We start from the raw sequence: 16,467 nt of genomic DNA, 5'->3' as shown, positions 1-16,467 counted from the left end.
TAAATAAACACGTACATCGTATGGTTGGCGTCAATAAATAGGCAAATAAATTAAAGGAACAAAATCAATAAATAGACAAAAAGATCAATAGAGCGGATGGGCTCACTTGGCCAAAAAGGGCGGCGGGTCAAAGCCGTTTCCTTTGCGGACCAAAACCGCCGGCGTGTGCTTGACATCTGTACATAAAAAACGGCGGAAAGAATCACATTCCTTCAGTGGTTAAAAAAAAAAAAAGGAAAGATAAAACACTGTCTTTTGTGGCAAACAGAGAGAAAGTGTCCGCTCCACCCCACCCCACCCCCCCTCCCCCCAAAGACCTTGAATGGTCTTGGTTTGCTTTGGGGGCCAAATGGATGGATGGATTCTGTCCTCGCCTTTGTGATTCAGTCAAGGCCAAGGAATGGGTTGGGAGGGGGGCGGGGGTGTGTGTGTGTTGGGGGGGGGGGGGGGTCTCCTGTTACAGGGAATGATTGACAGCTGCGAGTCGAAGACGCTACCGAGGCCTCCGGATGATTCCAGGCTCGCGAGTCCTGGGAGCCATCGCCATGGAAACGCATGCTAAAAAACAACAACAACAAAAAAAGGCCTCTTCCTCGTTCACCGTGATTCTCGAGGAAAGGCGGGAGACAATAAACAAAATGGGGGCGGGGTCTGATTGGGGAAAAGTCACACAGGAGAGAACGAGAGAGCGCGCAGCACATGTGAGCGATCGGCAGCTCCTGATTGGTCGAGAGCGGGCCAGGCGGAGGCGCACCAAAAGTATGCTTGCTCCCGATTGGTGGAACCTCCCGCCGCCGCGCTCCAAGCCAACAAGATGGCGCCGCCGAAAGGGACTGCGCAGTGGTACCTCGACTCCGTCCGCGAGCTACGATTGATTTTACGGAACCTGACGCAATTGGTGGTGACTTATTTCGAAAAGGGAAAATGGAACTGGGTTGGAAAATAAAGTTATCAAAACGGAACAAAATAAGAATCCAACTACTTTCATAAAGCGCAATTGAGTTGAAAGTCACACGTCGGTGTTTCTTGCTTGAGGGGCGTGGCTTGGTTATAGACTCGAGGCTATCTGGTTAGCTACCGAGCAGTTTTACAAGTAGTCCAGTGTGAGTGTCTTCTCCATGCTGCTTGCGAGTGTTCTCATTTGGTATTTGTTCAGTATTTTGTGTATCGTGTGCCTTCAAGGGGTGTGGCCTAGTGAACGACGTCAGGAGCTGCGGTCAGGCGGTTTGTCTGCCCGTCAGTGCCTGCTCGTTGCAAGTGTTCTCATTTTGTATTTGGTAAACTAACATTGTTTTTTTTTTAAGTGTAATAAAAAGCCAATAGTCACACACACTCACACACGCCAGTGTGTTGTGTGCTTCTTAGGGGAGGGGCCAAAGGAGTGACATCAGGAGCTGCAGTCGTGGGGGAAAAAAAAAACAAAAGATACTCGAAAGTGTATTTTAGCCAAAAGTCACACGCTTGTACATTTGTGTGTTGTGTGCTTTTAAGGGGGCGTGGCCTAGTGAGTGACAAGAGCTGGTCTAGTGTGCTAGCATCTTCTCAATGCTCCTTGCGTGTGTTTTCATTTTATTTCGTCTTTGATTTTTGTCCCGTTCGATAAACGTCTGAAAGTGCATCGGCGATTTTGCTCACCCCCCCCCAAAAAATTAAACAAGCAACAAACTCATAAATTGGCTCACCGGAAAGTCAAGGTACCACTGTACAAGCGGGACCGAAGGCCCCGCCCCGCCCCGGCGCCCCCCAGCCCCGCTCCAGGGCGCCCCACTCCAGGGCGCCCCGCCCCACGCTTTGGTTTGAAATGGTGGCCGACGACTGCCTGCGCGCCTCCGGGAGGACATTTCACGCCGGCCGGTCACCGCTCAGACTCGGCCCCGCGCCCCCTCGCCGCCCGCCCGGCCGGCCGGCCGCCATCACGCCGTGCTGCACGACGCCGCCGAGGACGAGGCGCTGGATCCCGAGGAGCCGGTGGAGGACGGGCGGCCCTCGTCGCTCCACTTGTTGAGGTTGCGTCGGCGCGCGTTCATGAAGAAGTTGCTGACGGTGGAGAGCTCCAAGCCCAGCTGCTGCGAGATGGTCACCTGCAGGTCCTTGGTGGGCCGATGGTTCTCCCGGAAGATGGCCAGCAGGGTGCGGCGTTGGAGGTCGGTGAACACCAGCCGGGTGCGCTTGGGCCCCTGGTTCCGCTCCAGCTTGCTCTGCTCCTGCTCCTTCCTCTTGCACGCTGCGGGTGGGAAACGCAACGGCGAGAGAAATTTCAAGAAAGAGCGCAGGCGGCTAACGAGGACAAATGGATTAAGTGCGGGCAAAGTGGATTTTGTCCGAAGCCAAAACGCGCTGAGGCGGGCGAACCGGACGCCCCAAAAGAGACGAATCAGCAACTTGTGACAGCGAAGGCATCGGCGCGCTCGTCTGGCTGCGTCTAGAAGATTCTGACGGGCGCTCGGATGCCTTCGGTGACACGCCAACTCATCAGGATATTGGACCGCATCGACGCTGCTTCGAGGCGACTGCGCGTTAGGCGCCGACAACAACCCGTTGATGGCATCGACGCGCTCGCTGCATTAAATGCTCACTGCCGCCAACCATTCAGCAATTCATCAACAACTAACTGACGAGCACATTTATGGATCATTATTTTCAGAATCAATTCATTGTTTGCTTTCAATAATTAGAACATGAGCATTTCTATCATTTATCTTCATTCTGAAATAAAGTCCTGTTTTTGACCAAAGGGATGGCATTTGAAACGTGTTTCTTTTACTCTGATTCACAGATGAATCAACAAAAATAACTCAGGGATTAATCGATGAATAAAATATCATTAGGCGCATCCTTGATACGTTCACGACACAGTCACTGCGGTAATATGTTTACCGACGGTTGTTGCTTTTCCGATCCAAGTGTTTTAATGGTTATCCCACCGATTAATTGAGCAAGCTAATAAAAAAAATCCATTTTGCGTTATTAAACACAAAACGTGCACGTGAGCAGCAGAATTAATACCATCCACCTGGGGTCGCCATCCTCACGGTCTACGGTAGTATCTGTGACTTTGAGTGTGTATGGCTTTAAAAGGCCCCGGACGTGGGCGTCAGCAAAACCAGCGCCTGGAGTCGGCTGGCTGTTAACCGGCTAACCCGTTAGCCAGTCTGCGTCTTGCGTGACTCACTTTTGGCCATCGGCAAAGCAATTGTTTTCAGCGACGACTTTGCTTATCACTGGTTTGTTCACTCACGCGATTGTGCCTCTCCTTGACCACAACACTTTTGAACCATGGGCTATGTTCAATTAGCTAATGTGATGACTTGGGATGACTTTTGGTACACATTGCACTTTATCTTCCTTGCTAATTGTGAAATGGTCCCAAACTTTAAATACTCTTCATCTTTTACGGACTCTTTCGTCCTGGTGGTGCCAACTTATTTCTATACGGCGCAGCGCGTGCGAAGCGCTAACTTGAGCCCGTGTGGAAAATAAACACTACAATGAACCGTTAGCGTGTCACATTGCTTCCTTGTTTGAATGAATGCATTGTTTGTGATGTTAATCGATACTGGAAGTGCATTGTTAAGAAATAACAGTTGTGCACATCACGTCTTGAAGATGAACACGTGGAAAGATTTCATCCTTCATTCCAGAGTTTGAGGAATGTCGCGGTTGGCTGGAGATATATCGGCTCATCTCAGTGTGACCTTCAAGCTCACGCGCATGCGACACAGGCGCTGCATTCAATACATGAAACACCCTCAATTGATCCGCTTCCATTTCGTCATCCCCAAACATCTCATTCCAGGTTTCTCGGTCATTAGTCGGGGAAACGAGCGTGACCTCAGCGCCGCCTCGTTCTCCATCTTTGTCGCCGGCGACACGACAACAACCTTCGGACATGTTAGACTATCCGACGCGCTGGCGATGGCGAAACCATGCGACGCAATCGCTGCCTCGTGACGCTCGTGCGGCCTCAAATATTGCGACAGCGTCGCAATAATATTCGCGCCAGGACAAGCATGCCTGAATTCTCATCATTCGGTTTTTCACGTGATACGAAATGTACCCATCGATACTCATGCTAGCTGCCGTGATAATGCATGTACTGCAAGAACACTTTCGCTAAACTAACACAACACAAGTCACAACTCACTATTGGGACACGTTCACTGAAATCTCACAGTGATTCTCAGAGTGCGTTAGCGCCCTTCAGTGGAGCTTGACAGAATCACCGCCTATGGAGCCTTCACTTCAAAAAAATGCTGTGTTGAATTTACTCCATTTTATTTTGTCAAATGGGTGCACAAAATAAACCCATCCGGACCTACATACATTTTTTACACTATTTGTCATGCTTGTTTTTTTTTTTTAGCTTTGTTTTCTCAGCATTTCTGTGCCTGTCTCCTCAATGCTGATTGTGTGCATTCCACCCCCTCGTGTCAGCCAATCAGCTGCCTCCTACCTTGTGCGTCTCGTCCAGGTGTTTGTCGTTGTGTCGTCGCTATGCCTCTATTTAAGTTCCTAGTTTTCATTCAGTCCTTGTCGGGTGGTTGTCGCTGTCATGTTTTTTGGGTTTCCCCTGGTGTTGTGTTTTGTTCTCTGGTATCTCTTTGCAACTTTGGGTTTTGGATTTTTCAAGATTTCTTTATGCTGTTTTTTTGTTCATAAATATTGTCATCAGTGTTCCCTGCTTCTCCTGCCTCCCTGCATTTGGGTCCTCTATCCCGCAACCATGACGCTGTTCAGTTGTGTTTAACTTTTATGTTAAAAAAACAAACAAAAACAAAAAAAACCATTAGCATTCAATCTATAAGAACTGTTTTTTGTTTTGTTTTACTTTGTTTTATCCATTTCAGTGGTATCCTTTTTATGGAGGGCCACTGTTAATGTTTAATCATCTCATTATGTTTTCACATATTCACAACCAACAAATTGATGGATTACTAGTTTTGAAAGCAAAAGTCAAGGATAAGTTGAACTATTGTTCAAGTTACTGTAAAAAGGGTAACAAAAATAATTTGACAATTTTTCGCAAGAAGCATGGAAGTTGACACACATGATTTGCTTTTGCAGGCCACAAAGGATGTCGTGGGTCGGAATTGCCCCCGTACCTTGAGTTTGGCACCTGTGATTTATTTGCATTATTTAATAACCTGATGCTGTTCCACCTGGCATTTTTACCCGAACGCCTAAAAAGGTGTACCCAAAGTAAATTTGAAGCTGTACTTGAACCATTTGGAGTATCCGCATAGTTTTGGTCTCTTTTTGAAGATAACACTTTGAATTTTTCTCAACTATCAGAATATTTTTAAGTGCTACTGGCACTGAATTATGGACGTTTGAATACATAAAAGAAGGTGGATTTTATGTCTCCTTTTTTTTTCCCCAAACAAAATCTGTGATGTAGTAGCATAGTGGACTAAAATAACACAACAGGATTACATCTCAAAGGCTCTTCCAATTCCATTTCAAATTTGACAATAATACGAAAAGTTTTACTAAGGACATGTCCAGGCGAAGCAAAAGTGTGCCATTTGGGTGATCCAATTGCAACCATGTTCACATACGTAGGGGTAAAGGCCACTATTGTGGAATGCTTCAACAATCATGAGTTCTAATGAAAAGTAAGACTTGGCGCTATCATATCCTACATCCAGATTTTTAAAAAACGGCCAAAAATCAAAGAAGATGACGCGATATGACGTGTGCGCTGACGCACGGCCTGGCGGCGCTGCCGGCGGCTTCGAAAGTGTGTGTTATGCAAGTTACGCACAGTGTTTGTTTTTGTTCAAAAGAGCCTCCATGTTTTTTGTTTGTTTTTGGTTTTTTTGGAAGAATTTCATTGGCCGTTGAATGCGTCAATCACCATCTTAGCATGTTTGGTTGTGACTGCAAACACAACTGACCAATCGTCCATATGCTGGGGTGGTACTATTTACGCACATGATTTGTTCATTGGCTGTTGTTGAACTCCTGACACGGGAAACATTCGTTTATTGGATCAAGTAAGCGATCAACCAAACACTTAAGGTCCAGCCTATGTTTTGAAATCTCGTGTGGCTAAATCCGTCAAAGCTAACTCAATCCATGATGGAAAATATGTGCAAAATATGCTCATCTGAGAGCAACATGTAACGGTTGCAGCGGCTAATAGCGTGGCTTTATGGATGTCAGGCTTATTGTGGACCAACTATATCACTGGAATACTTTTACTGGACCCTTGTCGACGTAATAGGATCATTTCTGATGGATTTGGAAATTGTGTCGGACATTCGAGGCTGAAATGGTGAGTTCCATATTTTTTGTGCGTTAGCGATTGTTTTGACTTAAATGCTCGCCGAGCCTGCAGATATGATTGTGTCTTATAATGTTTGGTATCATTCGAATCTGCGGAAATTCTGTTTTCTAGCCATGTATAACATGCCCGGGAATGCTTCGAAGTTGTTCTGTGTAGAGCGAATGTCCCACGGGAACGCCGCGAAAGCCCACCCGTGGGCCAATGGAATTGCAATGTTAATTTTGTATGTTTTTTTTTTTTTTTTTTTTAACTATATTAGAGCACAATACAGTACACAATGCAATACCGCACTGTACTGTATGAATATATGATATGCATTGAAGTGACAGAGGACATCAAATGGAAAATAAGAATGACAATAAATCCAATACTTAAATGACAAAAACAGCAAAAAAGACAATATGCATTGTAGAAAATAAATCATACCGTGCTGAATACATAAAAATCTGTCCACTAAAAGCTTGTCTTTTAAAAGTCTTTCCAACTGTTTCAAATGTATGTAACACAATTACAATTACAGAAAACATCAAAACTACTGTGCATAAAACGCCATTGAAATGCTCGAACATCGTCTGGAGCGGCTGACAATCACTATTCATCGAACGACATGACAAAAAGCCAGAAAAAGACAAATAAAATACAACACACTCGCCAGAGATGCTCATCATTGAATATATTCATGTGCGCGAATGCCTTCTGATGTGTTTTGCTCGTTGTCCGCAACGACTTTTGGTCCGATCGACCAATCAGAAGACGGAAAAAAGCTGATGTCATCCAGGCAAATTTGAAATCGGAATAGTTGAGGAAACGGTTTCGTTTCGAATACAGCTCCCGTTTGTTGCCACTCTCAGTTGAAGTTTACGTCATTCATTTCACTTAACTAACTCATCTTCATTCCAACACATAATTCAACACGCCATTGGCGGGCTAACGAATAGCATCTATCGGGCAGTGTTATATATTTGAACACAAACAGTGCAGCAACACGTATAGACAGGCAATATAACAGTACTCACTTATTTGAGGCACATTTCCTTTATCCTCTGCAAAAAAAGACTCATATAGCAGCAGTTTACTGAGTCACTTAAAGTAGTTGTGAAATTCCTCTTCCTTGTGGTCTGCATGACTCTACCACACGGCTACTCAATGGCCAAGTCACGCACACCAGAAGGAGCTTGGCTTGTTCCATACAGTTGTGATATGTCGTCATAAAAACCGCAACACAATAGCGATGGCTAGTTAGCGCGCAGGGAGAATTTACGGCCCTGTTGTGGTAGGCCAAGCGGGATGGGGGGGGGGGGGGGGGGGTTGGGGGGCGTCCTGGTCGGCTTCCTCCCTGGCCATGGCGGCAGCGGTGGCGGCGGCCATTAAGTAAATGCCTGCTCGCACTGTAATGGCGCGTAAGAGGCTCACAATCGGCGCGCTATAAATCGGAGGTGGTGGGCGCGCATAAATACCCCCCCCCCCCCCGGGCGTCGCCTTATGATGGTGAGAACAGCCGCTAATCGTGATGTACGCCGCGTCTCGTGTTGCGCAAACGTGATGGAGAGCCCTTCAGTGCCCCCACCCCCCGTTCCCCCAAATCCCTTCCCCCCACCTCAGGGTGGCTCTGGCCTCCCCCCTCCGCCCACGCGGTTGCCCCCCCATCTCCCGCCTCCGAACCCCTCCCCTCCATTGCTTTGTGGGCCAGCGGCTGATAGAAATTATTGATTAAATGTGAGCCGCTCAGACTGGGCCGGGCTGGTTAACTCTTGCGGGGCCGCGCGGCCGAATAAAAACAACGGTCGTGTGTGTTTGTGCTTGGAATTCACAATATGCAAACGGGCTACAGTTCGGTTGTATTTGACTTTTCAAATCAATCCATCTCAATGCAATATTTAATGGTTTGTTTTTGAACGGCTTTTTGTTACATTTCTAAATGTCTTCTTTTTTTTTCTTTCAAAAATGAAAATTGTGTTAATTCACAACATCAAGTTTACCCAAAATATAACATTTTAAAAAGTGAGATTTCTTTTGAATTTGTGTCACATTTGGAATTCTTATGTAAAAAATGCAAATCAGCATCGGGCCAATCAAAGAAAGAGCAGTAGGCCACAAAAATGCCCCCACGCCGGACTTTGGAGAGCCCTCCTTTTGCATTTTCCTCGTCCGCTGATCCTCACGTCCTCCACTTGGGGCGGCCGTTTCGATGGCCTCCTCCAAACATTGGAGGGCGTCGTCCCGTCGGTAATTCGAGGGCGGCTAAATCCCAGGCTCAGCGGTGAGCCGTGTTTGGACAAACGTCTCGGCAGATAAACGCTTATTTGAGGAAACAACATGGACGGGAAGCGAGCGAGGAGAAGCGCCGAGCCTTCCTCGGAATGCTAATTCGCGTCTGGAAATGGCGGCCGAGGCGAGCTGCTCTTTCCCATGGTAATCAATACGCACTTGTAATTAAACAAAAGCGGGATGGGCCAAACAACAAGCCAAACAGCCCCCCCCCCGCCCCCACCCCCCAACCTCCGGCAGGAAAAAGGCTGGGGGCCAAAAGTGCCGAGCAGTCCGAAATGTTGGGCCTTTCTTTTCTTTTTCTTGATTTCTTTTTCTGACCACTTTTGATGCAGCGAAGGCTCCTGGACAGATTTGGTTTATCTTGCGCTGACACAGGAAGTGTGTGATGTCATGAATGAACACACACACAAACGCACACTCATAGATTTTTTTTGTAGTCTTTCTTTGATGACTTTCACTCTTTTGTAGTTTGGTCATATTTTGGTTGCGTTTTGTTGCCGTAGAGCACAAACAAAAACACACAGACGCATAACCCTCACACTTCGTTTCAAATGAGCGCAAATGTTCCTGCATGTGCGAATCAACTATTCTGGCCTTCATTCTATGAGGAACATTATTCCACAAGGAACAACATTCTGTGAGGAACTTCATTCTACCGCAAGGAGCATCGTTGCGTGTGGAACAACCTTCTCTGAGGGAAAGCATTTTATGAGGAACATCATTCTGCCAGGATCAATTTTCTATTCTGAACATTAATCGATGTGGAATAACATTCTGCCAGGAGCAGCATTCTAGCAGGGCCATCGTTCTCTTTGGAACCCGCGAGAGGAACCTCATTCCATGAGGAATAAAATTCCACAAGGAGCACATTTCTATCGCGAACATTGTTCGGTGAGGAATATCGTCCACGGTGAACAACGACCGGAGCATCCGCCTACCGTATACGGAACGTCGGGTCACAGGGCACGCCGTTGTTCCACGTGGAACGTCACGGCATGCTTTCGTATGCGTGTGTGCGTTCTCACCCTCCAGCCGGAGCGAGGCCATCCTCTGGAACTCGGGCTCCTGCAGCCATCGGGACATCCTCTTGAAGGTCTCACGTCCGGACTTGAGCTTGGCCCAGGGTTTGGGGTTCCTCAGGAGGTCGGAGAGCGTCCCCTGCGAGCGGCACAGAACGCGCTCGGCGAAGATGGCCTGCGGGATGCTGTAGCGCTTCAGCTCCGTGATGATCCTCTGGGCCACGTCGCGGGTGTTGATCTCCTCGCCGCCGCCGCCGCCCCCCGGGGACCCGCCGCCCAGGGTGCCGTCCCCCGGGGAGGACGCCAGGGAATGCAGGTGGTCCACGATCTTGGAGGCCTGCTGGCCGGCGTGGTGGTGGTGCGCCTGGTAGTGCTGGCTGTAGATGTGAGGGTGGTGCGCCGCCCCGTCCATTTTGTTCAGCTGGTGGCCCGCGGACATGTCGCCGGCGCCCAATCCCGGGGGCGACATCTCTCGCCCGAAGTCCGTGCTCCTGCAGAAGAGGCTCCCGCCGTGGACGTCGTAGCCGGCGTGGAGCATCTGTCCGCCGCCGGCCCCCCCGCCGCCGCCGCCGCCGCCGCCGCCGTTGGGACTCCCGTAGCCGTGCATGGACCCCAGGCCCGCGGAGGGCGGCGTCAGACTCTGGCTCATGGCCAGATCTTTGGCGTAGGGGTTGTAGAAGTTGGCGGGGAGGCCGGCTCGCTCCTCGCGCATCAGCGTGAAACTCCCGATGACGTTGCTGACCGGGAGGCAGGGGTGGTGGTGGTGGTGGTGGTGGTGGAACTTGTCGTCGAAGGGCTGCAAGGGGGTCAGCGTGGTGTAGGTGCTGCCCGAGCCGGACGGGGAGTCGCCGCTGTAGCCCAGCGCCGACATGGAGTGCTCGAAGGCCGGCGGGGGGGCCCGCGGCTCGGGTTCCAGAGGGGGGCCGGCGCCCAAGTGGGGCCGGGGGAAGGCGGCCGACAGGTCCCGCGAGTGCAGCTCGGCGTGGCCGTGCAGCGACATCTCTCCCAGGCTCCCGTCCATCCCGGATGGATTTATCGATGAGTGGGAATGTATTGATTTGCGGCGGCTAATTAATGATGTGAGCGCCGCTAAGTACTTCCTCGCACTCCCGCGCCACCCACTGGAGGACCCACTTCTGCTTTTTCTTCTTCAAACGTCCTTTTGTGCCTGCACAAAAGGACGACGGGACGCAGTTAGGCGCTGCAAAAAGCAAACAACGTCTTTCCGCTTTCACTGAGGGGGACAAACTTTCTCCTCAAAAGACGCAAGGACGCACTTTGAAATTGTTTGACTTACCAAGCACGGCAAAACCGACCAACCAATCAAGCAATTATACATTGTTTCTATAATGTCGTTATTTTTTTAAAATTGCTTCTGCTAAAGGTGATAAGGCAAATCGTTTCCGATTTTTTTTTTTTTTTTTGTAGGTTTTGGGGTGGCCCGCGGCCCTGCTCCCCACTAAAACAGATTCGCCCCGCCACTGAGCAGCAGCTGAACCCAATCCCCCCATTCAGAACCGACACAAGCGTAATCAGTGGTCGGACGACCGGACTTGAGAACCGTTCACGTGATATGTTCACAAAACGGGCATTGGCACTAAACGCAAAGTGGAGGAAAGCGTTTTGGTTTCTGAAACGGAATTATCTTGATTCTCCACACTGGAGTGTTATGAAGACAAATCCGTTGTATTTTTGTCTTTGCTTATCCCCAAACGTTTATTATTAGCAGTAGTGCTATTCCCCATTCTACATGTCAGATGAGGCCCGTTTGCCGCCTGTGATTCGATTGGTGACTTGAGCTAGGCAACGCGTTGTGACCCTTCTCTTGCTTTTACTCGGCTTCCCTACCTCTATGACACCCTTGGCACACATATTAGTTGAGGTCAGTAAGATGGTGTGTGAGCAGCCAAAAGTGGGAATCATGGCGAGCGGGTTTGACCTTTATCCACATCCAGCGGAAAAAGGCTCCACAGCTGTATACTCCGCTTTCTGGCAATTGTGACTGAGAAGATACGGTTGCTGATAATATTGCCAGCATTAAGGATAGAACGACTGAGCAAAGTTTGTACGGAACTTTTCAGTTGGTGCTGTGACCCGGATCCCCCCCCCCACTTTTTCAACGACTAAAGTACCAAAACTGCCTTCCCCCAAGTAATTTTTTTTTTTAATGGCATTGCGGACCATGTCAAAAATGATTTCTAGTTTATGCCGCAGGCCGCAAAAAGATGGACAGTGGGCCGCAAACGGCCCCCGGGCTGTGGTTTGATCACCCCTGGATCACATGGGGGGGGGGGGGGGGGTATCGGGGTGAGCAGGAGCCTATCCCAGCTGACTTGTGGTGAGCAGTCGATGTCAGGACACATATAGAGGATCACGCGTATGGACAATTTAGAGTCTTCAATTAACTGAATCTAACTTTTGGTGAGAGAAGTGGGGTAAACCATAGCCTTGTTACCACACAATTCCAGCCTACATAGAGAATGTCAAGCATTCACACTCACATTTTGTGGGCAATTTGGGATCGCAGATGCCTGCTGACATTTGGTGAGAGAAGCGGGCTACACCACGGACTGGTCACCAGCCAATTACAAGGCACATTGAGACCAACAAACATTCACTCTCACATTATGAGTAACTTGGTCGCAGGTGAGCTGGATTTTATCCCAGATGACTTTTGGTGAGAGAAGTTGAGTACATTGTGGACTGAACAGTCGATTGCAGGACACGCATTCCCACTCTCATTAACGTCTATGGACAATTTAGAGTCCTCAATTAATTTAATCTGACTTTTGGTAAGAGAAGTGGGGCAAATTGTAGGCTGGTCACCAGCCAATTGCAGCCTAGAAAATGAAGCGTTCACACTCACACTTTGTGGGTAATTCAGGCTGGCGGGTGAGCTGGAGAATGTCCCGGTTGACTTTTGGTGAGAGAAGTGGGACACACTGTGGGTTGATTGCCACTCAATCGCAGGTCACATTTAGACAAAAAAGCATTCACATTGCCACCGATGGACAACCTTCACTCAACCGAAGCTGCCTGTTTTTGGAACGTGGGAGGAGAAGAGCCCACATGCAGGATTCAAACCCCCAACCTCAAAAGTGCTAAGCACAAAAATCCCACCGCGCTGCGTGCGAGCAGCATTCCAACAACAAACCAAACGCGTTTCACACGACCGCGTCCGAATACGTGTATCCCGCGCACGCGCTTTTCTCCAATATTTTGCTCATGCACATTTCTCAGTCGTTCGGCGTAAAAGGTGTAGAAAATCAAAGCAATCGTAAAAACAAGTCATTGTGGACAAAAAAAAAATGAATCGCAATGGTGCGTTCACGGTCGCTCTTACCTTGAGCGCGCGTCCACGGCTGATGCTGCTGAGCATCTCCTGCACTGAGCGACGTGCACACGCACGGTCCGAAAACCTCCGTCAAGCTTTTTTTTGTTCTCCAGCAAAAAAAAAAAAAGGAAAACAAATGTGCGCTTATTCCGTCGTTTTCTTCTTTTTTTTTTCCCGACCCTCGTAATTTTTGTCCGTGTTCGCTCGCGTTCGTCTAGCAGCTCTGCGGCGCTTTTTCTTTCATTATCTGCCGAGATCTTCCTCCTCCTCCTCCTCCTCTTCCTCCTCTTCTTCTTCGCTCTGCCAGCCACTTCATCGATCTCGGCACCAAGTCTTTCTCCTCCTCCTCTTCCTCCTCACCCTCCTCCTCCTCCTCGCCCCCCTTCGTTCGCCCTCCCATCGGTGCGTCACCACGGCCTTAAAATCTGACAGATGTGCGATGAAATTCCTCCTCCAATTAACCCTTTCTCTCCAGGGTGGGGAAGGGGGGGTTGCATGGAGGTGGAGATGCAACCCCCCCCCCACCCCTCCATCTCAGGTTGAGTCCTTCTTCCTTCTCATCTTGCACTCCAAAATCTCGGATTCAACCGTTTCAAATCTCTTGAAATGCACACTCATCAGGACACTTAATTAGGTACACCATCCAATGTAATCCAATGCGGGGAGAAAACCAACATACATATATTTTCAAATACATTGATTTAACACTATTGTACTGTATCATATGTCTAAAATAAATTAAAATGATAATATTTGTAAAGGCCATTTTTTTGGGTGGGGGCATTTGCATTTGACGTATTACCTAATAAAATGACGAGTCAGTATATGAGCAATTTAGTGGTGTTCCTAATGTTTTGGACGCCCTCATCAACTGCGTTGTAAATAGATATTTTTAAAGGCAAATATTTGGGGGTGATGCGTTTCTCGTATTTGATGTCTTATGGGTCAGTGTACCTAATGAAGTGTCTAGTTCGTGTATTTGAACCATTGCACAATTTAGGACTGTTCCTCATATTTCGGTCACCTAAAAATTGCATTATGACGATATTATGATTTTAAAGGGATTTTGGGGGTTGAGGCTGTACCTCATAAAGTCACTGGTTCACACTCTACACGTGCATTATTACAATATGGAGTTTGAATAAAAATCAAACAAAACAATAAAAAGAATAAAGTAGCACCGTGTGGTGATGACAATTACTGTGTATAATATACAAATATAATATACTTCATTTATAATGGAAATTGTGTTCTATTGTTTGTAATATTTTGGATGGGTTACTTCATGAGCTCATGAGCGGGTGTACCTAATAAAGCGACTGGTTCGCACTATGAATAATACAATAGGAAATTTCATAAACACACGCACACAAATATTCAAACTACATATGGTCACTGTATTTCGTGTAATTTTCACAACGACATATTATACAATTACAATACAATGGACATTTTGTGGACAATTGTGTATTAAGTACTAAATTATTTTGGTCATGTACTGTTTATTTTATTTTTAGGGGTGATTCTGCAAATGTGTTTATTTGCTGACGTGCACCTTTGCTCTGTTATCATTTTCCCCATCATAAGAGTCATAATTAATGTCTTTTTTTTTCTCCCGCACGTGATTAAACGGGTTCAGCCAATCGACACTGCGCGTGCACAGCAGGTGACGCGCGATCGATACGCAGGCATGAAGGGGCGTGCACGCGCGACCGGGCCTATCGGGGGAAAAAAAAAGCGATGCTTCTACAAGTTCCTAGAAGGGGATTGGAGCTCAAAGTTCCACCACGTTTTTTCTTACAGTAAATGTATATGAATTACGGATCATATGTAGATCGTTTTGGATTGAATTGTGAGAATGACGACGAGTGTCATGCACGCAGGCAAGTCTATTGGCAGCCTATTGGCCGAAAGGTCAGCGAGACGTTACACGGAACACGCGCCACACACCAAACAAAAGGATTCATTTCTTCTTACATTTCCAAATGATGTAGTTAAACAATGCAGCGGCAATCTTTCATTAATAATTGAAAAATGATCATTTGTTATTATTTCTATACTGCAAATGCATTTAGCAAGTGCTCAACGCAGACTCATTTGAATGCAATGTCTTTTTACACGCTCTAGATGCTTCTTTTAGCCATTTATTTTATATTGATGTATGTCATTTTCTCATTTCACAAAGGCTGCCTTTTTACTGTTTCATTTTCAACTTAATATCCACATTAAATAGCTTTTTGCTTTTACACACACACACGCAGAACACACATGTGTTTTAAGCGCTGACTTTATTGTTGTCATACACGTGAAAACAATCCAATGACATGAAAAAAAATGGTACATTTTGTGTAACCTTTGCCGTGACAAAAAAAGAACTTCTTCAAATGAAATAAAGTGGGTGCAATTCACCCAAAAGATTTCCAGCCTATAGCAATCACGTCCTCGTTCATTTCAATGCCTCGTTATTGATTCATAAATGTGACAAAACATACACACGTCACTTTGTAAAAAAAAAAAAAAAAAAAAAAAAGAAGTAAACACACTGCAGTACCCCGAACACGTATTTGCATTATTTCCATGCAGTCCAATGTTAATTGTCAATGTTAAATGTCATGAAATAAAAAATACAAAATGAACATGTCAAAGTTGAGCAGAAACGTAACAAACAATTCAAATGGCATTCTCCCTGCAACAGTGAACGACGACTGAATTGACGCGAATAAATCTACTCGCCTCCTTTTTTTCCATCAAGGAGGACATTCCATGACAGGTCGTGCAACAGAAACATTTGCAATTCTTTCGTTAAATAAAACCACTTTCAAGACTATCCTTCCTTTTCAGCCCTCATTTTGGCTCTTTTTAATGTCTTCCGCTTCATCGAGCAATCAATAAAATGACACGCGCACGCGCGCACACGCTAATCAATACGTGAATTAATTGCACGGGATTACATGTGAGAAGAGGAACAAACGGAAGCTCCGAATAAAATGTGTGTTTTCGTGGGAGGCAATTCTCGTGACCTCACACTTATTGATCAGCTGAGAAGGGAAGTTCGTTTTGCATTTTTCAAAATCAATTAAAAAACAAAACAAAATAAAATGACGGACAGAAAGAAGCTTGGGACGAAAATATCACAGCTCGTGTTTACATTTTAACACGCACACACACACTTTTAACACGTACACACACACACACACACACGATAAACAAATACCTAAAATTAAAAAAAAAAACAAAAAAAAAAACAGGCACGAATGCAATGCATTTTAATTAATTTTTTTCCAGCAAATCTCTGCACGCGCACACGTCATGCAAAAAATAAATACAAATATGAATATTTAGCTGATTTTCGTTTTTACTTCTCGTGCTTCTTTTTTTCTATTTCTTTTTATTGTTTTGTTATAATACTCCCCCCAAAAATAATTGGGGGGGGGGGGCATTAATAAATAGGTACACATCTGATGAGATCATATTCATGTTTCAAATACAGTATTTTTTCACACCCGACCTATAGCTAAATCAAGTAGAACATTGTACCTGGAGCATCCGCCATT

The 16,467-nt window shown here is 46.6% G+C and overlaps 1 protein-coding gene across 1 annotated transcript; it reads right to left on the bottom strand.

The window, feature by feature from the left end:
• Positions 1-448: 448 nt before the first annotated feature.
• Positions 449-13,162, bottom strand: onecutl (one cut domain, family member, like). Its single transcript, XM_086038940.1, has 3 exons — positions 12,923-13,162; positions 9,586-10,747; positions 449-2,224 (listed from the first exon to the last, which is right to left on the bottom strand). Exons 2-3 carry the CDS (start codon positions 10,598-10,600, stop codon positions 1,914-1,916), a joined length of 1,326 nt encoding a protein of 441 aa, XP_085895066.1. The 5' UTR covers positions 10,601-10,747; positions 12,923-13,162; the 3' UTR covers positions 449-1,913.
• Between the last annotated feature and the right edge of the window lie 3,305 nt (positions 13,163-16,467).

This window comes from Filicampus tigris, chromosome 8 (genome assembly GCF_054856515.1).
Source record: "Filicampus tigris isolate MCC_2025a chromosome 8, RoL_Ftig_1.0, whole genome shotgun sequence".
Lineage (NCBI taxonomy): Eukaryota > Metazoa > Chordata > Actinopteri > Syngnathiformes > Syngnathidae > Filicampus > Filicampus tigris.
The sequence above is the reverse complement of the archived record's forward strand: the minus strand, read 5'-3'. Positions and strand labels throughout refer to the sequence as shown.

Excerpts from the sequence above, each read along its gene's own strand:
- onecutl (XM_086038940.1), bottom strand. The coding sequence starts at position 10,600 with ATGGACGGGAGCCTGGGAGAGATGTCGCTGCACGGCCACGCCGAGCTG. Across the intron at positions 2,225-9,585 it reads GGCCTCGCTCCGGCTGGAGG|CGTGCAAGAGGAAGGAGCAG; the intron begins GTGAGAACGCAC and ends TCCCACCCGCAG.